This window comes from Rhipicephalus microplus, chromosome 3 (assembly GCF_043290135.1).
Source record: "Rhipicephalus microplus isolate Deutch F79 chromosome 3, USDA_Rmic, whole genome shotgun sequence".
Lineage (NCBI taxonomy): Eukaryota > Metazoa > Arthropoda > Arachnida > Ixodida > Ixodidae > Rhipicephalus > Rhipicephalus microplus.
The window spans coordinates 148,679,916-148,707,465 of record NC_134702.1 but is presented as its reverse complement, the minus strand read 5'-3'; the positions used below and the strand labels follow the sequence as shown (position 1 = coordinate 148,707,465).

At 43.2% G+C, this 27,550-nt stretch overlaps 1 protein-coding gene across 1 annotated transcript in view; it reads left to right on the top strand.

The window, feature by feature from the left end:
• The first annotated feature begins 2,506 nt into the window (after positions 1-2,506).
• LOC119170606 (uncharacterized) overlaps positions 2,507-27,550 on the top strand; it is a 39,310-nt gene continuing 14,266 nt past the window's right edge. The window contains exon 1 of the mRNA XM_037421825.2: positions 2,507-3,088. Within this exon, the coding sequence (XP_037277722.2) occupies positions 3,071-3,088 (18 nt within the window). The 5' untranslated portion in view covers positions 2,507-3,070. The remainder of the gene's footprint in view (positions 3,089-27,550) is intronic.

Sequence of the window (27,550 nt, the reverse complement as noted above, 5' to 3'; positions counted from 1 at the left end):
AGAACAATACAATAAAGATGAACGAAACGCAAAACTTCCTTTATCCAAACAAAGAACAATTTCAAAGCAGAAACTTGAAAAAAAAAGCCTCTTGTGGCTGCCAACTTTCACTTTTTGTAGCTAGTGAGCCGCAGGTCGTGGGATAGAATGCCCGCTGTGGCAGCTGCATTCTTGATGGAGGTGAAGATGCTGTAGGCCCGTATGCCCACATTCATGTGCACGTCAAAAAATCCCAGGTGGTTGAAATTTCCGGAGCCCTCCCCTACAGCATCTTTCATATACAGCTGATAGTTTTGGGAAGTTAAACCCCACATATCAATCATTTCTCTTTTCGTACGGCTGACTACCATTGTGAACATGCTGTCGGCCATTACACATTTATTTTCCCCCTCTCACACTAAGCCATGGGAAGAAGGGAAGGAATGTGTTAGTGTATGTTTAGTGCACCTCCCTTTTTAACGGATTCCATTACGGAGCGGTTGAGAGCCAACAGTGCCAAAGGCAAGGACTGCCACTGCCAAGAAGCAGTGTTTCTTCGATTAAGCATGCAGAAAACGTACAGCCTTGAACGCCGTCTGCTCAGGCTTCTGCGTCAAGAGCTGCTGTAGAGGTGTTTTGTATATCGATTCTAGTACTTCGAATGTACTGCAGGACTCTTGTGCTGGAGTTCATCGCTGCGCTTTCAGGGAACTATACCTCATGACCCCACGGTTTTTCAACGTATAAGGTACGCAAAACATTACCGGGAAAGAATGTTCTGGCATATTCTGCGAATGTATAAAATTCGGATATCCCATAGTGTTCCCAAGTTCATGCGATATTATTTATTGTCTGTAGTATTTACATAATAACAAAGAGGATTTAGTTAGTTCCTGACATTTATATGAACAATATTAGTAGTTAAATTCGTTCCCGAAATTTCTCGCCAACTTATATCACTGAACATAGCCATAAGTAACTAATGAGTCATTTTACGCCGTTATCTGTAGTTTTCATTGCGCCAATGGTTGATAGTCTGCCCACTTAGTAGTCCACAGAAAAACTCACAACATGGAATGCTGGCGGCAGTACAGCAATGTTGCTTTTTTTAATGTGGTCATGTATTGCATGGTTTTTCAAGTCATGGAGGGACTGAGATCCCACAACCATCGAGACTGGTACAGGGACGAGAGGGTTCGCGCTGCCGTATGAGACAAAATGATTGAGGAAGAAAACCGCGAAGCATTCACGATGTGACGAATGCAGACTGTTTCACGATCGCCTATGCGGAAAGTTTCTACGCGCGTATGCTGATCCCCCCGGTCACCACGACGAACAAACGACAATGGGTTTTCAACGCCATCGTGCTGCATGAACCGTAGCCACGTGTCGACGTGCACCTACGCTTACCGTAGGCCATCGCGTGACCTAGACCATAACGGTGCGAGTGGCAATGCCCTCCGTACGACGAATATGCGACACTCGACGGTCATGGCGATTCGACACTCGCGTCGCTTACAGGGGGACTGAAAACGAGCCTCTCAACGACTACACCGGCACAAATGTCGCCTCGCAATGGGTGAAGTCACGATGGCCGAAAGGCTCACCAACTGTGCCATGAAACATCGAGGCATGGAGGCATTTATGTCCAAGAACTACGGGCTGTTGTAGAGAGACCTGTGAAAGTGGCGGCAGGCAAGGAGCAAAAAATAAGGCGGAAGCGATAGGCACGTCAGAGAGTCAACCACCTGTACACGACTGCCGGTCTCCTCGAACAGATGCGTGCATCGGTTAATAAGCAAAGCACGACGTGGGACACAGAGGCGTACAAACAGGCCGGAAGAATGAGCCCAGCAGCGGAAGACGAAGCGAGAGTGCACGCGCACGCAGGGTGGGTGACTACCGCGGCCCTTCCGACTCGGACACGCAGCGGACGAATTTCACCGTTATTCGGTGACGCGGACACGCAGCGGTTAGAAGCGGGCAAGGAGGACGGCCCAGTGGCGGCGAGCGTGAGGTCTTTCTCGCGGTCACCCTCGCCCGCGGTGTCCCAACCCGTCCCGGCTGCTCGGAAGCACGCGCGGCACTCGTAAAGCCGTGGAAGGCTGCGAGCGCGAGACAGATCCGACTCTCGGAGGTGGCGCTGGGTGGAATCTATCGCTGGCCCACATCGCGCGAGCGCTCGTACGTTGCCGACGGTAACGGTCCTCTCCGATGCCGGCGTACTGATCATCACTGCCGAGTCGGCCGTGTAAATCCCCCTCTTCTGGTATACGAATCGGGAGAGAGAGAGAGGAGTTAGCAAGAAGAAGGCGAACAAGAGAACTGGTTCTTTTTCAGCGATATTTCTTTCTTGATCTCGCTGTTCCCCTTGCCCACTCTCGCGGCACGCTGATTTCGTGCGCTCACTGGGTGCGCGGAACGGTTTCGGAGAAGAGTGAAAGGGTAAGGATTTGGCAGCGTCTGTGGTGGTGTGTGTTTCTGTCTCACCGCTGAGGACCTCTCGTTCCACCGAGTCTGGAGCGCACAAGAAAAGCGACCGAGAGAGAAGACCCGGCGAGAAGAGAAGGCCGGGCGAGCGTGCCGCGCATGTCGAAGAAGACGTGCTTTCCCCGGAACGTCCCAGCTTTCGAAAGCCCCGAAGGCAAGGCGCCAGTACCGGTAATTGGCGCAGGACCGTTCGAAAGCAGCAGCATCTGGTGTGACTCCTGTTGTCGCCCGCCGCACAGAAACGTGGTTGTCTCGGCAGCGTCACTACCGCCCTGTGTGCGCGGTCGTCGTCTCTAGTGTGGTCGCAGCGTTGCCCGTTCCAACGCTGCTGTGATACGTCGCCGTGCTGTGGTTTCATCCTCACGGTCTATGGTTCGTTGCTGTCCTGAAGCCAGTGAACGCCCGGGAGTGGCGTGAGCCTGGGCTGTCCGCGCGGAAGTGGACGACGAAGACGTCTGACAGACGCGGCCCGCTCGCGACAAGATGCGTGCGGTGCCAAGCTTACACTCACTAGGACACAGGCGACTCTGGAAGTCTTTGGTGATGACGTCGCGCTGCTGCGACGCTCCTGCAGTGTGGCACTGACTACAGTTGGTCTGCGATGATTTTGTTATTTGCGGTGAGTCCCATAACTTGCTCATTTATTACGGTAAACCCCACATATCAATCAATCAATTGCTTATTTATTAAGCTACCCTGTCATTGAATTTGACGCAACGTAAGCAATTTGCTGACTTCAATCAGTTTGCGTGCGCTATAGTGTCTTCCTAGAGGACCGGAATGGCAATCGTATATCTGGCTGTTTTGTTTTAAACGAATTTGTTTAAACATATATAATGGCACTGCAAATACGTTGAAAAAATGGGGATGTACATGTTAATTTTTCAAGTACTGGCACAAAAACACGAAAATGAACATGAATTCATACCAATTTGTCTAGCTATCGCCTTTACTCTAGTTTTGATGATAGATCCGAGTATGTACCTTTTTGCTCTCTGTATGCTCCAATTGGTACTTCAAACGTCATTAAAACTGTTGTCAGTGAGCAGCCCTATTATGGAAGCAGTTACTTTACCTTCGGAAAAGCCTGCTTGAAATATTTGCTGCCCTATAATTAGGCAAAAATATGTTTAACTTATTCTGCCTTTTTGGCAAAAATCCGAATGGAGAATAATAAAAAAATGAAAAGTAGCCTTGGAAAGTTGCCGCAGACAATATAACTTGAAGAAGAAGTGGTCGCGCAGACAGAAAGTGCAATTTGTATATATGTAACCACATCCTGCTTTTAACCTCACCGATATAAATAAATAGCTGAGAAGGAGCCCGTATTCGATTTTCGGGATCGTCGCGTGTAAATGGCGGCGTTTCGACACTTTCTACAGGGCGGCTGACAAACCAACTAAAGAACTTTGATTGATTCATATGGGTGGTTTAATGTTCCAAAAGCCTCATATGAGTATGAGAGACGACGTAGTGGAGGGCTCCGGATTATTCGACCACCTGGGGTTCTTTAACGTGCACACAAATCTGACCACACGAGCCTACAGCCTTTTTGCCTCCATCGGAAATGCAGCCGCCGCTGCCGGGATTTAATCCCGCGACTTGCGGGTCAGCAGTCGAGTACCTTAGCTACTTGACCACCTTGGCGGGGCTACCACCTCAAGAAAGCACCATAGATATCAATTGTGTTCTCTTAGACGCGTCTGCCTGAATTAGCGATTCAATTGACTGAGTGACTTGCTCTTTCGTTATTCATATTTTAGCTTTTTCATTGTAATAACATAGGAGGTCCCGCCTGCGGTTTACTACCTTGGGACCTCCTCCTGCATACTTACTCACAATGTACACTTTTTTTTTCAATCAATGAAACTTTATTTTCATGAATAGATATATGAAATTACAGGGAATATTTGGACCGATAGCCTAAAGTGGCTAGTGGACGGTCCAATACAATGTGCAAACATAAAAAAGTGTACAGGTCAGCTCTGAGGTAACAACATAAAAAAAACAAAAAAACAATCCTATGTGACAGATAACACAGTATTACAATTTTTCCTGCAGATATGCATACTTATTAGCTTGCAGCTAGTTTCTATACATAGGCACTTATTAAAGAAATACAATGAAAATCGAATCAAACACACACATGCTTACATGTCTTGACTCCACAGAAAAAATGATTTACATGCCATGCTGAAATTACGAGCCGTTTTAATCTCTAGGGGGACCGTGTTCCATATTTTTGTTCCATTAAACTGTATCAGTCTTTCTCCGTAAACATTAAAACATTTGGGCAGATTGAAATTGCCATTCGAAGCATGTCGCGTATTGCGTTTAGGAATTGAAAAAAGATCAGCAGGCAAAGGTGTATTTCTATTAATTATGTTATTTACTGAAACGGCAATTTTGTAGTCACGCAACATCGGAACCGAGAGAATGCGTTGTGATTGGAATATATTACTTACTGATTCACCTTGGCTTATGATTTTCAGTGTACGCTTTTGAAGTCGTTCAAGAGTTTTTAGATAACTGTTGTACGTCACACCCCACGATTCCAGACAGTAACCTATGTGACAATGACACAATGAAAAGTAGAGTGTGCGAAGTATAGCTTGTGGAAAATATTGGCGAGCTTTTATTAGAGAATAGCAGCCATAGGCTACCTTTGCGCACACACTCTGTACTTGCTCATGCCAGTGTAAATGTTCATCAAAAGTGACGCCTAAATATTTAAAACAAGGAACTTGTTGAATAGGAGCGTTGTTTATTGTTAGGTTAAGAGATTCAGCGTCAATATGTTTTCTACGAGAGTGAAACACCATGTACTTTGTTTTAGTACAGTTAACAGTCAGCTAATTCCTGGCAAATCATTCCGAAATGTTCAATAAATCGGTCATCGCGTCATTTTGTAAATCTGCTAAGGAGTGTCCTGTGAAAACTAAAACAGTGTCGTCCGCGTACATTAGTGCCCTTGACCTCTGTAGGGATCGCGGGACATCATTAATATAAAGAGAGAACAATATAGGGCCCAAAACTGAAACCTGTGGCACCCCGCATTTAATATAACCGTAAGATGACTTGATGTCACCAATGACTACCTTTTGTTTGCGTGCCGATAAATAACTAGAAAAAAATCAAGCGAGTTACCTTTTATCCCATAGGAATGCATTTTTTCCAGTAAAATGGATTGACTAATAGCATCAAATGCCTTTCGTATGTCTAAAAATACTGCTATTGTTATGTTGTTTTCATGTAGCGCGGAATTAATATATTGCGTAAGCATCGAAACAGCAGTTGAAGTGGACCTGTTTGCAACAAAGCCGTGTTGCTGGGGACAAAGTACATTCTGTTCACCCAGGAAGCGCCTTAACTGCGACGAAATTAGTTTTTCAAGCGTAGTGTTAATACTACGCAGGACAGATATTGGTCTGTAGCTGTCCCGAAGATTCCGATCACCAGATTTGTACACTGGTATTACTTTGGCGGTCTTAAGTATACTAGGATAAGTTTTAGAGGAAGGAGGAGGAAGCAACAAAAAGGGAGAAGGCAGGGAGGTTAACCAGAAAGACATCCGGTTGGCTACCCTACACTGGGGGATAAAGGAAGGGGACAAGAAAGACGAGAAAGAGGGAAGAGAGGGAAAAAAGGGGGTGGGGGAGAGACTGACAGTAATTTCACTGCAGCGTCTAGAACTCTACCGCATGTCAGAGGCGTTCACACAAGCCTGTCTTTCTCAGGAAACGCAGCAGGGCTTTCACTGCCTTGTGGGCTGTCGAGGCATGTGTACGTTGCTGTAATAGCACCTGCACAGAAAGAGGCCGATCATCCAGTCGCCGCATTGCGTTGGCAAGTACTTGTCTCTCTGAGGCAAATCGAGGACAATGACACAGCAGGTGTTCGATATTTTCGTCGGTTCCGCAAACATCGCACGCCGCACTGTCAGTAATTCTGATTAACGTGGTATAAGCTTTCGTGAAAGCAACTTTCAGCCAAAGGCGATAGAGAAGCGAAGCTTCACGTCGATGTATTTTAGAGAAAAATGCATGATTAAATATATGGCATAAGGGACCACACAAAACATCAATATTCTCCTTTAAGATCCTTCATGATATGGCGTCATGGCCAGCTGCCTTGTTCCCTGGTAACTTATTAATTACTTGTCGGATGTCATTCTAGGTTACAACACATAGATCGAAATCATTGGTAACAGTACAGGGTGCATTTAAATTCGGCATATGAGCAGGGAACTTCCTCGCAAGGCTGAGACCAATATTAGTAAAGTAATCGTTAAAGTTATCGGCCACTTCTCGAGTTGGATTATCAGGTATAATGCGTTCTTTGCTACCCATGCCAGTGACGTCTTTAACAATCTGCCATATCTTCTTCGTGTTACCATCAATTTCTTTCACTAGGTTGGTATAGTAGCACTTCTTGGATGATTTTCTTATCATTGCTACTGACTTATTTCTGTAAAGCTTAAAATTTTGATGGTAGTATTCATTGCTCCTGTTATTTTTCCATTTGTCGTAGTAAAGATCTTTCAGCTTCAAAACCTGAAGTATATTTCTATTCATCCATGGACATATGGCATGGTCATAATTTCGGCGCGAACAGCTACGCGTTGATCGTTCAATGACATCCACAATGCATTTTACACTGTTATCACACTCGACGTCCACGTCTTCATCATAGAGGGCATCAAAATTCGTACCTTGTAGTAGTTTTTGCACGGAATTATAGTCGACACGTGTTGTTCGTTTAATGGCAGGTATGTCAGGAGCACAAATGTGTTTCTGGGGTAAAAATAGAAAGGTGGGATTGTGATCCGCAATAGCAACAGCGTATACGCCTGCCGATACATCCAGGTCAGCGTTACACAACACGTGATCAATAATCGATTCCGAGTGGTCTGTTATGCGAGTGGGTGATGAAATAACATTTCTCAGATTAACTGATTGTAGCAAAAACACGTAATCATCACACGTATCTCCAGACACGTCTATGTTAATATCACCGCAGACAATAAAAGGTGCTTTAGAGGCCACAATGGGCATCATGGTACTTTCCATCACAGTAATGAAGTCAGCCACACTGGAATTTGGTGGACGATATATTACACCGATGACAACACCATTTTGAAGATGAATAAAAAGAGTCTCTGCCGATGCCGACACTTCTGATGCTAATAAAGAAACAATGATTGATTGATTGATTGAATTCCTTAAAATTTTGGCGTTTTATTAAGTAGGAGTGTTACGGTTTTTGTGCTTCATTAAATGACGCGTTAACTTAGAAGTCACCTATAATAAATAGCTGTGCCTTACGACATTTGTGCTAATTAATATACAGGATGTTCAAAATTAAGCTTTATGAATATTTCAAAATTCAGAGCTTGAAGGCCCGTAAAATAACCATTGCAGATAAAATAGTTTATACAGGGGGTGGGGGCGGGAAGGTTTGAAATCGCTCTCCACCGCCGATTATAACTAAGATTGAGAATGGACTGTCTGTGATCACAGGAAGCGGGCATGTTTGTATTGAAAAGTTAGAATCAGTCATGTTTCTACACAATTGAACTTTAGGCTGAATCATAGCAGCACGCCTGTACTGCTAGATATTTTGCTCCAAAGTTTATTCGAGATTCGTAGAATGCAAGACAGTGGGCACTGGCACAAAGCTCTTCCCTGATGTGTCGTGTTGGTGGCCTGCGCAGTTTGATCTAACAACTGGTCGAAGGCATAGGCAATCATGAAAACGATTAGCCTTTTTCTTACAGCTGGCCATAGCAAGCAATGACTGTTCGTCACATCAAGCAGAGAGGGACGCTGTGCCGATCATATCTGCATTGAATGAGTAATCGCGCAAGCCACAATTGACTTTTCAGCGGGATATCTCAGTGCGCAGACATGCTAAAAGATTTCTTCTCAGTAGCTGTTTAGAAACCCAACTGCGTCCAGTGTTTCAATACAAACAAGTCAGCTTTATGCAGTCACTGAAGCTTAACGATAGGATTTTAGTTAATTGTGGGTCCAACAGTGCTAATTATAATCTTACAGTGTCCTTAGAAGCGTAATTTATTTTTGAAGCAGGTATTCACCTTATGACCATATTTAACTTTTAAGAAAACCATAACGCTTAACTTTCAACACCCGGTGTTTTTATAGGCCATCCCTTATAAATCTCGTACTAAATTTTGTGAGAACGTGAAATGATTTTTACCAACGAAATGGGTGTATTCGAGAGCTACATGAACGGAAAACAAATTTGTTCATGTTTTCATCTAAAAAGCTTTCTGGCAAAAAATTATGAATGCATTGAGGGCTATCATCACGCAAAAACTGTTGAGCGGGTTTAGTATGCTCTCAAATAAATACAGCAATGTTATATTTAATCATATCTAACATTATTGTCCACAACAGCGTGGCATAGACTTTCTCCGTGCAAACCTTCATCTTAAAGACGAAACATGTTAAATGAGTTTTTATTCACCAGGAGTTCTTTGAATTGAGCAATAAGAACGGTGAAACACCACGTATGATACTTCACATCAATATTCCAAAAAATGACATTCGCATGAAGTTTCGCCTAAAGTTCTCACACACGCACGTCAACATCGATGGGTTCTTTGCTTGGCATTCAGTAAAGACAAATGCCGTAACATTGTCCGATGCTCGGTTATAAAACACCCCTCTCACGATCATGACCTTATAGAGGACCGAGGATAGGAGTTACGGTGAAGCCTTGCCAAACTATGCGTTCATCGCGGAAGGAGTACAACGAATATTGAGAAGGGGGCGGGGGGCTTTCAAAACTACAGGCTCTCTTGATCCGAAAAACGTCGTCGACGTGTGTGCTTTTGTGCACTCCATAAAGGCAGCCCCGGTGGCCACGGCAGACAAAACAGCGGCGCGGTTTCGATAATTGATCGCCTCACTTTCTGTGACACGAAAAATGGTACGCCGAATACTCGGCCTTGAAGTGACCTGTAGGCCAAACGTCAGCACGTTTATCGTAAAAAAAAACAAAACGAAAAAGAGTAGCCTTCCATTTTGTTTTTCTTTTGGCTGCTCTATCTATCATTGCCAGGTATACAAAGAGAATTCTTACCGTGTCAGAGGTGAAGCGAAACAAATTACGGCAGCCTTTCGACAGCCCTTCAACCGTGAATAGCGTTACCTGGTGAAATAAGGACACGGGGTGTTTTTCTCTCGCTCACATAGCAGCTCACAGCTTTAAGCTTCGCACGTACTCGCCGTCTCATGTGGAAATGTAACGGGTGTTTTTGTTGCTTTTTGGTTTTATGAAAATGTCTATTACCTTTTAATTATGTATATTATATAAGAATGACCTAATGTAAATAGAATGGTTCCATATTTTAGTTACAAAGCTCTTAGAAAAAGACGTTACTCAAACAAAACATTTTATTTAATAGTACACTAACTGACTAAATTTCTGTAGGATATTATAACTGATTTATTTTTTTGTGTAGTGCCCATGTTTGTGTACGTGACATATTCCGTCAAAAGTTATAACTATATATTACATTGCCCACTTTATCAATGTAATGATAATATGTCGGAATGATAATATAGATATAACCTCCTTGAAATATCTTTACTACACTAAAATATATTGTTAATGTGCATTTATTAGGTTATGCTATAACCCCCTGTTTTATTCGATATAAATCGAACACAGCTTCAAGATTTCGAAGAAAATGCTGGTAATAAAACAATATTGTTATTGGAGTGTTTCGTAGTAAAAACAAAATTATCTTGACTGCGGGTGTCTTCTTGCGCGCAAATTTGATCAAACGTCAGCGGTACTACGCGCTGACATGGCATAAACGTCTGCAATGCAATTGCGCTCAGCCGAGAAGAAGTATTTGATTTCAAGTATTTTTCTTCAAAATGTGATCAGTTCCAGTAGGAAAGCTACATCAAAAGGTAGTTGAACAACAAAATGTTCTGTTCGTTTGCTACTGAAGTGCACGGATTTGCTACTTAAGTGCACATGAAAATCATATCTAGCAGTTACGCCCCGCACTTTGCAATCAAATATTCTTTACACAAAAGCCCGCCATGGCGGTGTGGTGGTTATGGTACTCCAATTGCTGGCCCGAAGGACGCGGGATCGACTCCTATAGCCGGGAGGAGGCGTTTTGATGCAGGCGAAAATGCCGAGGTTCGTGTAGTTTAAATTAGGTGCACGTTGACGATCACTAGTAATGCTAAACATTTCTGGAGCTGTTCTCTACAGCGTCGCGCATATACGTTAAAACACAACAATTTTTGTATTGCATATTGAAAGCAATGTTTTAATTATTGTTAACATTGAGCGCTTACATTGACTTGATTAATGGTCAAGATCATAGCTGAAACCTGGGTGCATGTGCTAAGAACTGCTCTACTTCGAAAAGGCTCCGAAGACGACTGCAGGAGGTGGACTACTTGGCGCTAATATTACGCCACTATGAAGGAAAAAGTAGATCATTGCGCCACTTAACTGATGTAATTGCAAAACATTGCACGTGGCGTGAAATGAACTCAACGCTTTTCTACGACTCAGTCATGCCTTGGCAGTGAATCTCAAGGTTATTACACCTGCGCTTTCGTGGACCTCAGTTCAAATAATAAAAAAAGCTGTCATACAACAGAAACCTGTATGTTTACCCCGGGACCCTGCGCAGCGCATTGGCACCGCGGCATGCACTGTTCGCGCTCCGCATATAAATTTAGCGCTTCTGCTTTCACTGATATGACGGTGATAGCGCGTGCGGTCAGTGAAACTTATGGCATGTGAAATTTGTACCACAAGAAAAAAAAGAGAAACAATGAACTTCATTGCATAAAGCGACAAGCAAGATCCTTGCAGAGCTATATATTTTCCTCTGATAGCAAAGCGACTGAAAGTCACATTTGCAAGAGGAATGACAGTATGCGGGTATTACTAGCTTAAGGGCCACGCTTGGTGAAAGAGCGCCTGTATGAAAGACGAATGTCTCGCGGTGGTGGTAGGTTTTAAAAACGTTCGTTTGACACATAGAGCTCTTCGACGCATAAAGCGTTCATTTGACGCATAGGCAGATACTGAGTGTTATGAAAACGTGCCAAACGTTGCCCCGCCATAGTAGATATATAAGGCCCTCAGCAGCTGACCCGCAGGTTGCGGGACCGAATCCCGGCTGCAACGGCTGCATTTTTGATGAAAATAAAAAAAAAGCTGTATGCCCTTGTGCTCAGATTTGTGTGTACGTTAAAGGACCCAAGGTGGTCGAAATTTTCAGGGACCTTCACTATGGCGTTTGTCATGTTCATATGGCTATTCTGAGACGTTAAACCCTAGATATTGTTGTTGCCAAACGTTACTATGGGATTTTTTGTTTCTCACGGTAATTTGAGAGAGTGAAAAATGAAAGAAAGGCTTTAATCGCATGCTAGATATGTAAACCCGGTCATTCGCTGGAGCTGCATACTCAGAGATTCAAGCTCACTGCGTTCTATACAATTGAACGAAGTGGTACCTCTTAACTCCATCACGTGTATTCACCAATAACTGCTCATCAAATATTAGATCTTTGAAGTGTAAAATGAGTGTCTGGATGTAAGGAAAACTTCTTTCGGTTGCATTTGAAAGCTAAATGACAATGTATATACCTAATAAGTCCGTCAAGCGATGTTTCACTGTACATTTATTGATTCAGGATGAAATAACATAAATGAGTAAAATATTTTTATGAAAATATTTTTTGAAACAAAACATAATATTACTCTTACCGGATGAGCGTTTCGAAAACGAGGCTTATACAATGTGTTCTAATTATAAAATTTTTTTTCAATTCAAAAAGTTTTCTTTTAAATAAACAACGCAGCAGTGGTAGTTGAGTGAGAAAAACCACACGTATTATGCACTGCGAATGCGCTAATTCAATTGCATATACAATTGTTTTGTTTCACTCTGACCATTTCTGTCTCCTGCATCAGTCGCTATTCGTGACAGTGGCGCAGATAGAGGGTGCCACACTCAGCCCGTCCCCCCTCCTCCCACCGAGAAACAAATTTCTGACGACGCATATCATTCAACCGCAGCTTGACAGCCATGTTTCTAAAGTACAAAAATAGAGTCATATTTTACAGCTCCCACGAGAAAAGTCGAATGTGTTTTCAAATGTATGGGCTATGGAAATCTGGTCGTTCATAATTGACACGCAGTCCATACGTGGCAATAAGGAAACGGCTTCTATAGGAACTAGGCATTTAAATTCTTACAGCGTTGCTGTCCAAAATAAAAGGACGCTCAAATCCACGAGGAAAACCGCCTTTCTTGCGCGCGGGGGACATTTATAGAAGTTGGTTGTGATCTCGTTCTGTGGTCTTTCCTGGCTTCGTCGTCGCTATCTAAGTGTGTGTGTCGGATATCGAAGCCTCGTTTGTCCTGGAAGCACGCTTTTAACGCCGGGTATCACCGTCAGCTGAAACAAACCTTGCTTGCTTACTTCTGTACAAGAATAAGGTTTTCTGCAAGTGAAGACAATTTGTTGGGCTTGCTCCTAAAATCCAATTACGCTTTTTACGTTACCTTTATAGTAACGTCAGAAGCATAATATATACAAAACTCTTCCCTCCCCCGCCCTTTCTTTTTGGTGTGTGCCTTATAAAGCCTTTCCTCTTAGTCATACTGCGTGTAAGAATTTATTTCATTAACCCTTTCGGTCCTGGCCGTGCCAATTGACACCACCGCACATTTCTCCTAGTATCTCGGAAATGTAACCAATACTCATTCTTGGGGGCAAAGTTCTTCAGTGATCCCCACTGCATTTGACACCAATATTGTGGCACGTTTGTGGAGGTAGCAGCCACAAACAGAAGAAGCACGACCGAGGTATTCCATGAAGCCGAGGAGTGTAAGTTGAGGTGGGTAAGTGCCATTTTCGGGACGGCGTACCGAAGCTGTTTCAGTGAGTATTAGGCTGAAAAGTATGACGTTGGTTGTCATTTCGTGCACACCAGTGATTGGCAGGAAAAAAGAAGCCATTTTTTTCATTTTTCAATCACTAAGTCCTAATCTCCTAATTTGATGCCACGTTAATTAATCCAAAAATGCTTGTAGCAGTGGCTCAATTTTTGTTTGTGGTCTTCAGAGGTCCTAACTACGAGAAAAACGCGCACAAAAAGTGTATCCAAACAAAATAAAAAATCTCGGGCTGACAGGGTTAATTTTCAGAATATTGGCTCAACAAGTTTCACCACAAGTACTTCGCACACCCTGCCCGAAGCAATTCCAAACAACTCACATTAAAGATACAATGTTGCATGCCTGAAAGCGCCATAAGATAAAAAAAAATACCGGGAAAACATGCCGCGAGCATGAGCCATGTTAATTATGCTTTGCTAGCAATATGTATTTATCGAGAACTGTTCATAGAAGTAGAGTTAAGTTTGTCAGTCGCTGAGTACTAGGATCTCTGTGCTTTTAATGCAGTGTTGAGTGCGTACCGCTGATGATTATGCATATAACGTCTATGTTGTTTTTTTTTGTCAGTGCGCGTATTTCAAGTTAGCGTTATTTCAGAATCAAGGGCTCCAGCATTTTGGGACCTGGGCTTTCTTTTCGAAATGACGTGGCATGGTATTATGAAGTGCGATTTATGTAAACTCGTGGTGAAGTTATAACTTCATTCTCACGATCATTTTACTGTTCCTCATTCTTCGTGTTCTCAGGCAGTTGTCAGGCAGTGTTCCGTGGTAGGTTCTCCGGTAGATCGATAGCTTCGGTCAATCGAGATTCAACGCATGTGGAGTAATGTCCACCTTGTACATTTTTAAAACAATAACCTCACTACACTACTAAGTTTTACTTCATTGTTCAGGCGTGACCAGAAAACGAGACCAAACGTTCCCGTTTCCTGGATATTACCAGCATATTACTCATAATCTGATTGGAACGTAAGCGCCAATACTTTGAGAATGATAATGCGGCTTGTACCAATAGACGGCATAAATTTGCTGCACAACAAAGTGAGCAAGACGAAACAAATGCCATGATACTGCATTCCACGCAACCACCCGCGGAGTATCGTATATCAATGTCGGTGACCCTCGGGAGTAATGGCATTCCTAAGGACACCGCCCGTGACACACGCAGAAAACTAGCTTTCCACGGGGCGTGCACAACTCATATGCGCACACCATTCTCGTTCGGCATGCCAGGCGCACAACAAACCGATAATGTGACGGGATACCAGTTAGACGGACGGCACGCGATTTGCCTGCCAATTAGGACCGCACCTTCGTAACAGCGAGTCCTTGCACCAACGAATGCAATTGACTTCACGATGGGGAACACAAAAGTGAGAAATAAACGCACAAAAGGCTGAGAAGGCCATGTCAACTATGTTCTGTCCCACTGTCAGTAGGTTTCTTTTTTTTTTGCAAAGTTATGTTTCCGACTATATACTATACTGTTATCCTAACTATAAACACGAGGAATTGATTTCGTTTATTAGCCTCTTCATATCGTAAAACATTTAGGGCTTTTCAGGCTATTGATATATATACATGTGGTGGAGGAGACGCATTTCGTAAGCGAAATTTAAATTGGCACGCGCCGTAGGTGCGAGCGCACGTGTGCCTAGGCGATATGCGGCGTGAACCAGAAGGCGCACGTGGTCTTATGAGATGTAAATTACCAGGTTTGGAAGGGCGGAGTTGGCCGCGTGGCAGCGTTTGTGCCACCGTAATAAGTGACGGCGGCATACACCGCACCTCCGGCACATTCGCGGAGCGACTGAAGTTGCCGGTGTGCCCCCTTAACTTCTGTTTGAGATAGACTATCTTAACGACCCCATGAACGATGTAGCCCTGGTGACATATGATGGCTCCGTATGATTGTGTATGTGTTTTTATTGACCGCTATACACGATAGTCGAATACTGTTGTGTACAATTACTGCGACGCTGGATCTTTCACAATACTTGCAGCCTCATTGGCGTCTGTCGCGTTATTGGCTGAAATCCTAGTCCCTATCACTTTACAGTCAAATATAAGGGATCGTTATCAGTCCTCATCTCATAATATAAACCTAAATACAATATGAAAACGGTGTTTTTAGTAATTCTGAAATATGGGCTTTTTATAAAACCTTTATTTTATTATCTAGATTTACACAATTTTCGCTTAGTTTATAAGCTCAGAGTTTTAGCATAATACCAGTAAAGGGGACGTCGCCGCCTAAGACTTCCTGCAACTCATCTATTTTGTTTATGCCAGCTCGCAAGTATGAACAATTCGGCAACATTTAAGGAATGTTTGCACAGCCTGTATTCTCATAGTACGGTATTACAGAAGGGGCAGAACTCTCTGAGGAACGCTGTCAGCAGACACGGAGCTGTTACTAAGGACAAAATAAAAACAGTATACCCCTCTCCCCCCTCCTTAACTTTAGAGCAAATGTTCCCGCGGTAAAATACAGTTTGTAATGATAGCGCGGGCATAATGAGGCTGGTATCACATGCGCAGCTGTAAAAACACTCAGGATTGAATGCATCTATACTTCTAGTGCCATTACAAAAATCAAGCAGAAGAAATTACATACTATAATGTACATACTGCGTAAGGGTAAATCGACCTATTGCATATATACTATATGGATATATATATATTACAAATTTGTCTTGAAGATGCATGCACGTTCTCTTTGAGAGCGAAATTCCCGAGAGCCGTCACTAGATAGCTTCAATTAAACTGCATCGGTACTGCGTCATGACAACAGACGTGAATGTATACAGGTATTAGAAAAAAAATTATATCACCACTTGGCACTCGAAAAAAAATTTGCTGCAGATGAGGTTAAAATGCAAGTAATAGATAAAAACTTCACTCACTCAATCGCGAGGAAGCTAGCAATTCAAATACCGAGATCAGCGCATTTCGTGAAGAAAGAAACAGTATACACAGAATACAAGCTTGCCACGTTTTTATTCAATGCAGCGTTAATATGTCGGTGCATCGTTGGTAATATCGTGGCAATCTACCACTAAGGTAATATATTAGTTTTTATTTTGTACAGGTTTACTCAGAAACAATAATTGCTATAACTGTGAGCAATATGATGGGCTACTCGCAAAGAGTGCATAACCAGTAATTATGCGGGCCATTGGTATGTAAGGCCGTTCGGGACAAGCCACGGGAGCGTGCCTTGATAGAGGCCGTCGAAGGCTTTAAGGGTGGGGCATTATTGGCTTCGTACGTATGTGTAGTTCTCCTTTATTTGTGTTATTCCCGGCAGAATAGCTGTTACGATAAGACATCTATAGCGCCCGGGTATGACTGCCTCCAGCTACAGTAATCAAACAACGCAACAGAAAAAAATAAACATAAACATTTCCTTTCGTGGAGGGTGGTTAAACACAACAATTCTTGAGCGAATTTGCTAACAAGCCTCGCTGAACGTGTGTGAAGTCAACGAATTAACGCTGATGACATGTACATTCGGATCCGAATGCGTAGCCGATGTTTCTATTGCCAGGGCTACGAATGTATGTTTAAGCTATAGAAATATACTACCTTAGTTGCCGGTTGATGTTAATAACGATGCGTTAATACGCTGAATTACGGGAGAACACTGACTAGAGACCACTATTTATTTGCTTATTCACAGCCCGCACCCTTTGCCCCAAGGGCTTCGTTCTTGTAGTAAGGTAATATATTGTCACGAGGTCGTGACGTGGACAAAGGGAGCAAACTGCAGGCCCCGTATTAAACTGTTTTTCTTGGGTCGAACTTGTGGCACGAAAAAGAAAATCAAATTACGTTAAGACACTGGCACTGAAAGCGGCGAGCAGAGCATGGGTAGTTGATCAACTGACAAGCGGCGAAGCGTGTCGGCATTTATACACTTTTCAACGAATATTCTAGCGTTATCGCTAGCGGCGACGTAAGTTCCAGAATAATCTGTAATCTTCACGAAGTGGGTGTTATCCTAAGAAAATTATCTACAGCGGTCGTGAAGCTTCTCGAACACTGTAGGCGTGGTTTTTGCGCTGAGACTGACAATGAAACGAGGCGATAACAAAACTTGAGAAAGGAATGTGGCAATATACATTGTCGGGCATAAATGTTGCCCTTTCTGAAACATTTACCTTCTTACCTTACACCTAAAACTAATTTTCTCAGATTTCTGAGAGAAACGGTTTTTATAAAATGAACTAGCCGGAAGCACGTTATTTCAATTCTTTCGTTTTGGTGACAATATAATTGTGTAGGGTGCGAGATCATAATGAAGTGACAGTCGCAGGCCATACCGCCTAATCAAGAGAGTGCCACCCCCGTAGTTCGTATTATACCGAGGACAACTAAAAAAGAGCTTATTCCGACAACAATCAATACTTTTTTTTAAGTTTCGACGAGCTCATAAGGAAGTCCTACGTGATGTACATTGTGATGCATACTCTCAATAATGAACACGTGATCTTTTTTCCAACAGGTGGTACGTATAAGGCTGCTGTAGTATTCCCATGCATGTGTGGGCACCAGAATAGAAAGTGCGTACTTGAAGCAGACCGTGTACAGCCGTACAACTTACATTTTATAGCACACCTGAAGAGGTCACCTCGAAAGCCCATTGTGACGCACCCGAAAGATCCTCTCTTTGAGAGAGAGAAAGAGATTGTTTAATAACACACCGTGTCCAGCAACCGCTAGCTCATGAGAAAAAAAATAAAGAAGTGACTGGACAGGGCGGCGTGGTTGTGCGGAACCATAGCGCCGTAAATTAAAGGTCACCGGCCCAGTCCTTCGAGCACAAGCGTAATAAGGATGCTCCCGCGTTGTTCACTTCGCCGATTCGTTGTGTACCACAATGTGTGCATTACTCTCTCACTCGTGCATACTGTCGCCGGCAATGCGTGAAGCAAGTGTTTTGTCGGCTCCTCTGTTCTCGCGGCGGGAGGCAGCCACGCTCATGGAGCGCGCAGCCAGCGCGTCCGATTAAGGCGACGCCACCTTCGTTCGTCCGAGAAATGCGGCCACTGCAGTGAGCGCGCTTCAGAAGAATGGCGTTATAAAATCGAGGACAAGCACAAACAAAATCGGGAGGCAGCCTACGTCCTTGTCACCGTCGGCTGAGTGTGCATTGTTCGCCGCGGGCTACAAACTGCACCAAAAAGAAATGAGACGAGAAAAGAAAAGAAGAAGAACAAATGCGAAGTGAAATGGCGCCGAATAGTAGCGTTTCACACTTCACGGAACGCGATCGCATCGTTTGAAATATAGGCGAACATCGAACGTAAGTTTGGCACGAACAAGATGACGGTGGGAGTCGTGGAGCAGTCATTGGTCTTTCCCACGCGTACTGCTCTGATTGCTGATCAATTTCAGTTGTACAAGCGTGCACTGCACCTTTGCAAATCCATTAGGGCCACTTTTCTTTTGGTTACATATAGTGATAGACAAGGCCGTGAAACGATAGGCGGGTAAAAGTGACTTATAGGGCGTATACACCGGCAACCACCGTATGCATTCGCTACTCGCTTTCGTGTTCGGATGACGTTCATGTGACACCGAAAGCAAGAGACGATAGCAGTGTGCTGCGCTAGCAGTCGTTCCTACCTTCCTTAGATCAGGTTTTTCATTAAGTGTAATCGTGGAAGGATGGAGTAGCCTGGCACATCCATTCAGGCCACAGGTCCGTAGCTTAAAATTCGATTTCACGGTACGCCTACACGCTGAAGAATTTTTCCGAGGGTCGGGAATACATCAAGTGCATTACGCATCCAGCAGCTGGCGAGAACGTTTAATGTTGGAACTTTTCTTAGCCAATAAGCGTAGCCAGCTGCGCAACGCATTTGAGCCTTTACAAACAATGATCCTATCGACTCTCGAGGCAATCGTATGAGGAGCAGAAGTGTTTTTTTTTTGAAAACTAAACGGAAAGATACGGTTTCACGTTGCTGTGCCATTCAGGGAATATATAAGGCCGCACTTAGAATAAACGCAAATGAATCTGATAGCCGAAATCAGCAACCTAACTCATTCGAAGTGTTTATGATTAGCAAAATATCAGCGAAAGCATTTCATCATCCATATAGATTTGATGGGCATGGTCAAAAAATATTTTCCTCTAACAATGCCTCTTTAACATCGTGCGCTAACCTTCCCTAATGATATGTCGAGCATTGAGAAATGGCTAAAACTTTTCATGCATAGGAGCGATTGTAGAGCAACATTTTTTCCGAATATCTTATGAGTTAAACTATATATAGTTAGTTGAACTATCATTATTGGTTTAACTATTTGAACTAAATTTATCTCGAACAATCCGTTACTCTGTTAATTATTACACAGTAAAAAAAGATATCAAATGACATACGCTATCGACGACTGATTCATATAGTCGTACAGTATAGTGGGGTATATCTTGCGAGTTCTAGTGCGGGAGCGAGCAGAATTCATTTATGGACTACCATCTAAAAGAACGAATGAAGACCGTACTTCAGATACATGAAGTGTAACAGCGAGTGTCATTATGAAAAAAAAACTAGATTGACTAAAGAGGAGTATGCAAAGTATTGACCTAAACTACTGTAATCATGCATATTGCATCATATGCCGCGCTAATGGCAGATAATGCCATGGAATGCATACAATAACCCTAAATATATGCACCTATAATATTTAACCGAGCGAGTTCGTAGGGATACTTTTTTTCTTCTACTTCTGGCAAGGTCATGCCGTAAGGCTGTAACCTACTAACCTCTACAGAGTCTGGTATCAATATTCAAACGAGGAAAAGAAAGGAGATAATGCGGGGCTTGTTCTCAAAATCTCCTTTTTTTGCGTCTTCCTTGCGACCTAGTTGAGTTCTAACAGCGTTCGTGTGTAAGGAGCCCCATATGACATCAGTACACTTGCCTCCCGGTGCATCCATTGTGCCTAGACGATATGGCGTAGTCACGTACATAGAGTTAAGCACGTAACAGTGGGTTGTTATGCTGGAAGTTTCGTGAGTGGAATGCCCAAAGGGTTCGACACCGATCGCTGCCCCCAAGCAAAGCGCGGTAGGTGTACGAATTCTATGCGGTGCTCGTATCGGCTGCCACACAGAAATTGCGGCCGCATTCTTGACTATGCCCTTACGTGGCAAGCTTCAATATTGCTCCTATCACCACGATCACAGGTAGCTATCGACGAAAAAAATCTTCCTGGCGAGTCAGGGTCAAGTGCACGCAAATATTGAAACAAACTAGGTCTCGCGTAACGGAGGGCACGACGGTAACAATCCTGCAGACACGCTCGAGAACGAGAGCAAAGTTAGATACTGAATACAATATCACAGTTTCGATGCCCGCGCACGAATTGGGATGATTATGGTGTCGCAGGCTGCAGGCCGGGGCACAAACGAGGCCTCGTATGGTGGACAGAGTCCGGTCGTTGACCTCCTGTTTCTTCAAATGTTTTCCTTGCTTCTCTCACCATCTGTCTGCCTCATTGAAGGTTTTACAAGGAACAGCCCTTACTGAATAATATATTTCTGCAGTAGTGACAAGTCGGCACGTTTATTAGGTGCTTCGTAACGAAATCTAGCGAAAGACAAGCAGTCGGAAAAGTACAATCAAGGTGACTCCAAAGGACAGTAAGTAAATTTATGCAAATATATCATCCTCAATTCATTTGTGTGTATTGACATGACAAACTGAAATACCGAGCACCTAGATGTCGCTGTGACCTCCCCTAACATGTTCGTCCTATTGCTTCACCCCTAAGTGCAGATGCACAAATGCACTATGCTTAGCTTGCAAAAATGTTACATAGGAAATAATTACATAAAACATATGTCATGTGTAGGCGTTAAAGTAAGGGGGTTTCATTGGCTATTGTTGAAAAACGACAATGCGTAGATGGGATACTTGGCATTTTCGTCAATGATGGTAAACCCTTTTGGAAGCAAAATTTCGTGATTACGGATATGCATCTGGGATGTGGCCTGTTTGATTGGCATTAATCCTTTCACTCACGGCACCCACATTTCAGGACGCGAAGTTCAAAGGGGCGTCACACGCCACCTGATTGATCAAATGGGTTTTAACTCGGTTCGAGCATTCCTGAAGGTGTCCAAAGTGGACAACTATCCACCATTTATTTGATTGGGATCCGCATTTCTCCAGAGGATCACTCTGCTGGAAACATTACAATATTTCACAATTATTCGACGTGGCGCGGTTCAGGACCAAGGTGAAAAGTATTTTTCCCCGCTCGCACAGAATAAAACCGCAAAACACACTGTGCATGCATTTCGGGTTAAACCGTTATTTCGTTTTTACGCAAGAAAAAAAGCTGCTTGGTAGCAGAATAAGTAGTATATTAGTTGCACACTCAATAACACTTATTAGTGAAACTCACACAAAAAAAACACATTCAGTCAATTTATTTCTTGGAATTTATTACTGAGTACCTCCGAATAATGCCACACGAATATCACGCGTTTATGGCAATAAACACACATTTTAATGAGTAACGGTAGCTTTCGCTAAGGCACACTTTTGTCTGGGGTGTGTGTCGGGTTAATATTTTTTTGTTTTCGAGAGCCTACTTAATGCATCATCTTAAAACGCTTGAACAGAGTCTTCATAGAAAGTGTTATTTGACTTTGAGCCTATGCTATTGTCAGCGTTCTTTTGGTTACTCGACAGTTTGACGCTAAACTAATGAACGAGCACCTAATGGCTGCGTTTTATAGCAAAAAAATAAAAACAGCTCTATGTGTCTGCTCGTCTTCCCATGTGTATTGAGCCAACTACCAATGTACAGGAAACTATGGTCTATGCGTTCAATGTACATTACGAAATTAATGTTTCTTTTCTTCAACAAAACATTACATGGAAGTCAGCAGGGTAGTTCCCCTAGGAAGAGACAAAAAATAGAACAGAGTGATTTCTTTAATATAGAGCCATCAACTATCAATGCGAAGTGGCCGGTCATAGTATAACAGTAAGATTTATTAGGTTCACAAAATGCTCACCACGAACACACACACACGTATTACTACACTCGCAAGCATACATACACACACGCACTCATTCACATGATGTTTTTGGCACGTTAAACCCCACATATAACTCACTCACTCACCCACTCACACACACACACACACACGTATTACTACACTCGCACACACACACACACACACACACACACACACACACACACACACACACACACACACGTATTACTACACTCGCACGCATACGTACACACACGCACTCATTCACATGGTGTTTTTGAGACGTTAAACCCCACATATAACTCACTCACTCACCCACTCTTCACTAACAAACACACGCACACACAAACACACACACACACACACACACGTGCGAGCGTGCGTGCACATTTAAACACACACGCAAACAATTACTCACACAAACATACACACATAAACAGACACACTCACGCACGCATCGTGACAATGGTGAACTGAATCTCACAATAACGGTGTATTAAAGCAGTCGAAGTCATGTACCAAAGAATAAGCACGAGTAATATTAATTATTTACTCATAGTAGTAGACACAATATTAACACAAATCTACAACGTAGCTAATTTGTTCAGCATGTTGTGTGAGCGAATATTTGTGCTCAAACACATCATGTCGTCAAGTTACAGACCACACGACTAGCTACCCAAACATTGCTCACTTCACTGCAGATAGCAGAACTAGTACCTTACCCAGTCGACTTGTGTTGATCGTGAACGCACCCAGTGATGACGAGCAAACTGTCATTGGGTGATAGCAGCGTTCTCATTATCTTCCGTCAGCATGCGAGTTGTTACTGGAAGGAAATTTTCAATTATTGGGGTTCGTTGATCTGACACTGTTACGCAATACCACTCTAATCACGATGCCAGCTCCCCAGGCCTCAGGAGAAACATAATAATTGTCGCTTCTATCTAGGTTTTTTCCTTTCTTTTTGTCCATTCATCAGCACCGCCACTGCAGGGCGTGTCCTAGTTCTTTCATGGCCCCCTGTCTGCGGAGCGGTTGTTTGTTTCGCTGTGTTATGGTGATTGCGGATATTTCGTGAGCACAGTCTATTAGTGCCTCTTTTTTTATGTATTCTTAAGGCACTGCAAAAAGAGGGCCACAGGCACTCATCGTCCTCTATAGTAACGTTAAACTGTTTGTTTACGAAACAACGCGAGCTACCGATAGGGTGGCAGTACCATAGCTGTTGTAATTGTCGTATCATACTGCAGCAAGTTCCTCTTCTTCATCTAAGATGACATTTACATGCGTCTGTTTTCTGAAACATTGTGCTGTTTTCTTAGCCATTAACGTTAAAGAAAACATTTTCCATTTCATGGCTTGTTGCACTATTATGCCTTTACCTTGAACTTTTTTCGTAAGCTTTGAGGCTTCTGCTGTGTAGGTATGCCCCAGTAATGTGACGACGTTTAATACTCTGATCTGTTAATAGTGACGCCGTTAAACTGCCGTTCATCACCTCACTATATGTGACCAATGCTCTGCACTCCACACTCATTTGTTTACTTAGGCCCGTATTCACATACCAATCTCAACCTTACCTCGAGATTTCCTTATCGGTTTAAAGCTTTTATTGCATTTGATCGACCTAATAGGCCAGTACGCATGAACCCATCCCGTTTTCTTTACCCTGATACCATTTCTTTGACCTTATAATGTACGTAGAGACTACTAGAGCTTGAGGAAAATGTGAGGTAAGGCCAAGGTTGGTTTGTGAATACGGGCGTTAGCACTCCTGTATGATGGTTTGAAGTCTCGATCAATACCTGCCCTCGGTAGATGTATTCCGTTACCTCTTCTAGTTCCTCACTATACCTATCGTGAACTGCTGTTTTCTGCCAAATTCCTCAACTCTAGTTTATTGCATTTGAGTTTCAGACCTACCATTCAAATGAGTATATGCGGGCGTGAGCAAGACAAGTGGTGGAAAGTCTACGTAATGACTTGTCATTAAGTGTAAGAGTCTGTAGCTGTGCTCTCATTTTTATACAGCACGTATACAGGCCACACAGACAGCTTAGAAGACAGCACCGAGCCCATGCTGTCCGAAAAATGAAAAATGTAATGACAACTTCTACGCGACAAAGTGCCGCCTCGCGTCCAGAAGAGAAAGCTAAAATAAACAAACGTAACTATTGTACTTTCTGACTAATTTTGCGTTGAAATCTTTCAAAAAATTAAACGTTACTTACAAGGAGTGGCCGGACAAGCATCTGCTTGTGTGCAGACAACCATTCCGGCGAGATTCGATCTATCTGAGCAATTCGCTGAGCCGCAATCTTCTTTGGACAGCAAAGTGGCCTGCATCGTATTTGTATACGATGCGCTCTTCCCGGACCTACCTATTTCTGCCGACTACGTGAGAATTCTAATGGGATTTAGGATGGCCGTTGTCCAATTAGCTGTCTATTTAGCTATCTACGAAGAGCATTGGAACACACCCTGTATTACAAGATTCCGGATGAAGGCAAGGTCACCAGTAGAGGGGAGAAGCAGGAATATAGATCGTGATTTGATATAAAGAAGTTTCAAGCGTTAACCTCACCGTAGAAACTACGAAAACAAGTTATATGGGCAGACGTCGCAAAAGTCCTTATGCTCTAGTAGGCTTCGTGAGGCTGGCTATGATGACAGTTACAGGCAACGTATATGCTGCAATTATGCATTCGCACAACTTTTTGCTAGTAAAATGTGCCATACGGTAACAATCGTTATGCTTATGGGCATTCAAACCACATCCAGTTACATGTGATTTGTTTGCAAAATTATTTACTGGTTGTGAGTGAGTTTACACTTTTTTCGACCTTTTGTTAGGAACGTGTCTTTAAAACGTTTAGTTTCTATTACAAGTTCCACGATACAGTTTACTACGCATATAAATTATCAAGTATACATCTACAATAAGGAGTTTACGCAGAAATCATTTTCGGGAACGGTAAAGGAGCATCCCCTTGTAATGGTCGCTTTTCGCTGAGTAAGCCATGGCAAAGAACACTTTCAGGGTCTGGGACCGGGCTCGTGTGCCACCTCTTGCAACGCCACTGTTCTACATTGTAGCTTGCACGCTATGCAGCAATAAAAGAAACCATCTAAGCGGCTAGCCCACTTTGTTCAAGCCAAACCAGTTCTTGGATTCTAATTCAGAGGTTCAATAAAAGGGTGTGTTTTCAATTGCAGTGGACACTCGTGATTGCCGTATAGACTAATACTACGCTGCCACTGATGATGTGCCCTATAAACAAGTGACCTAAACTTCCCATGTTCGCAGAACAGTACAGTTCAAAATTAAAGGCAGGAAGTTTGCATGAACGAAAGCTAATTAGCCAAGTGCTAGAATTTGCTAGGTTAGCTTGCATCGTGAAAGTTTTGCTTCAATAGTCGCTCTTTTTGGTGATGAACATTACTATTTATTACTATTAACTAGACTTATCGTCAGTCGAAACATGCTTGTTTCTTTGTTGTGCACATGTTCAAAATACAGGGCTTTCTGGCAAAGTTTTCTGAGCCATCGATAATTAGATTTGTTGGTAGTAGGGGTGAACAAATGACAGGTAATACAGATGGACACACTGGTGGCCGGCGATATCATTAGGAATCGCTTCTAGCTGCCATCTCTTACGTTAAAGCCGGTACGTTGTCTCTGGTTGCGGTGTCTTCAAATGGTATAAACATGCACCCGCTGTTCTTTCGCATAAAATTGTTCGAAAGTCCACTCTGTGCATGCCTTTTCTATGCACGTCTGCGTAAGACTTGGTTCAATGAGGCTAAATGCAAGCTTTGAAAGATGAAGTGTTGCGCTAACGCACATCTCTCGTTAATGTGCGCGTATAACTTTATGAAATCAACTGCTTAGTTTCTCCATCATTATTAGCACTGGCTAAATATTTTCCTGGGACGCATCTTGCCCTAATACCAATCATTTCGCGAGTCAGAATAAAGTATTTGCTTTGAGTGAGGTGCGCCATTATTTGCATATATGCTTGTGTTTCATTACTCGTAGAGCCTGTGCCCACGCGCCAACTTTTCACGATTTATTTCGGTCAATCAACGTGCAACTCGCACTGCCTATGTAGTCGAAGTCAATTCTTATCTGGGACACGATTTAGAGCGTACTTAACGCGCTCCCGTTAGTATAGGCGCTCTTGCTCTTCGGGGGGTGACAGCGCATACATAATAAATTTCACGGCGATGGTAGCGGGCAACGCACGTGCACCTGTTCACTGCGTTGCGATGGTGTGCGCGACGTTTTGCTGCTTTCCTCCACGTCTAGCTGTGAGCGCAGCTTTGAGAATGGGATGACGGCAATAGAGGACGAGGAGTGGACATTTTGTGCTGCCGTCGCGCAAGTAAATGGGGCTAATCTGCATCTACACGAGAGAACGAAGTAGAGAAAAAGAATGGAGGCGATCTGATCAAGCCAGCGGTGCCTGACGTCTGCTGCCGGTTCGTTTTCGTTTCCTGACACCCCAGTTATATTACCCAGTGTTTTTGTTGTTTTGTAAGCGGCACGCTACCTGCATAGCCGTCTTCCTTCTTATATCGGCACTTACCTGTAGCGGTGGAGAGTTTGCGCGCAAAAGGAGCTTATGAGTACCTTTGTTTGCCTCTACTTCGTATGGCTTGAGTGCCGCATGTCTGTCACTTCCTGTCTGGGACGTGAAAAACGTGGCTCAATCGCCGTTCCGTTACGAGGACGTTGACACAAAAGATAACTGATATTTCGAATTCATCGTAGGGGGGGGGGGAGTAGCTAGTTTATGTTTGCGAGTATTTAAAGAAAATTGCGAGATACCGTGGCGTTCTCCGTATATTTATTATTAAAGTGCTGCAATTTCATCAAAGTGTAAACAAAAACGAAAGACCTTCAAAAGGAATTCGGCGTTCATGAAACATTTGTTGTATGTCAGTTTACTGATGTTTAAGTATTTTAACTGAACTAGGCAGAGCAAGATAATGCCTTGAGTTATCAATAGTGGCTCTAATGAAATATGGAGTGTTCACAACTCATCATATTAATCCTGCGTGTATATCAACCTGTATT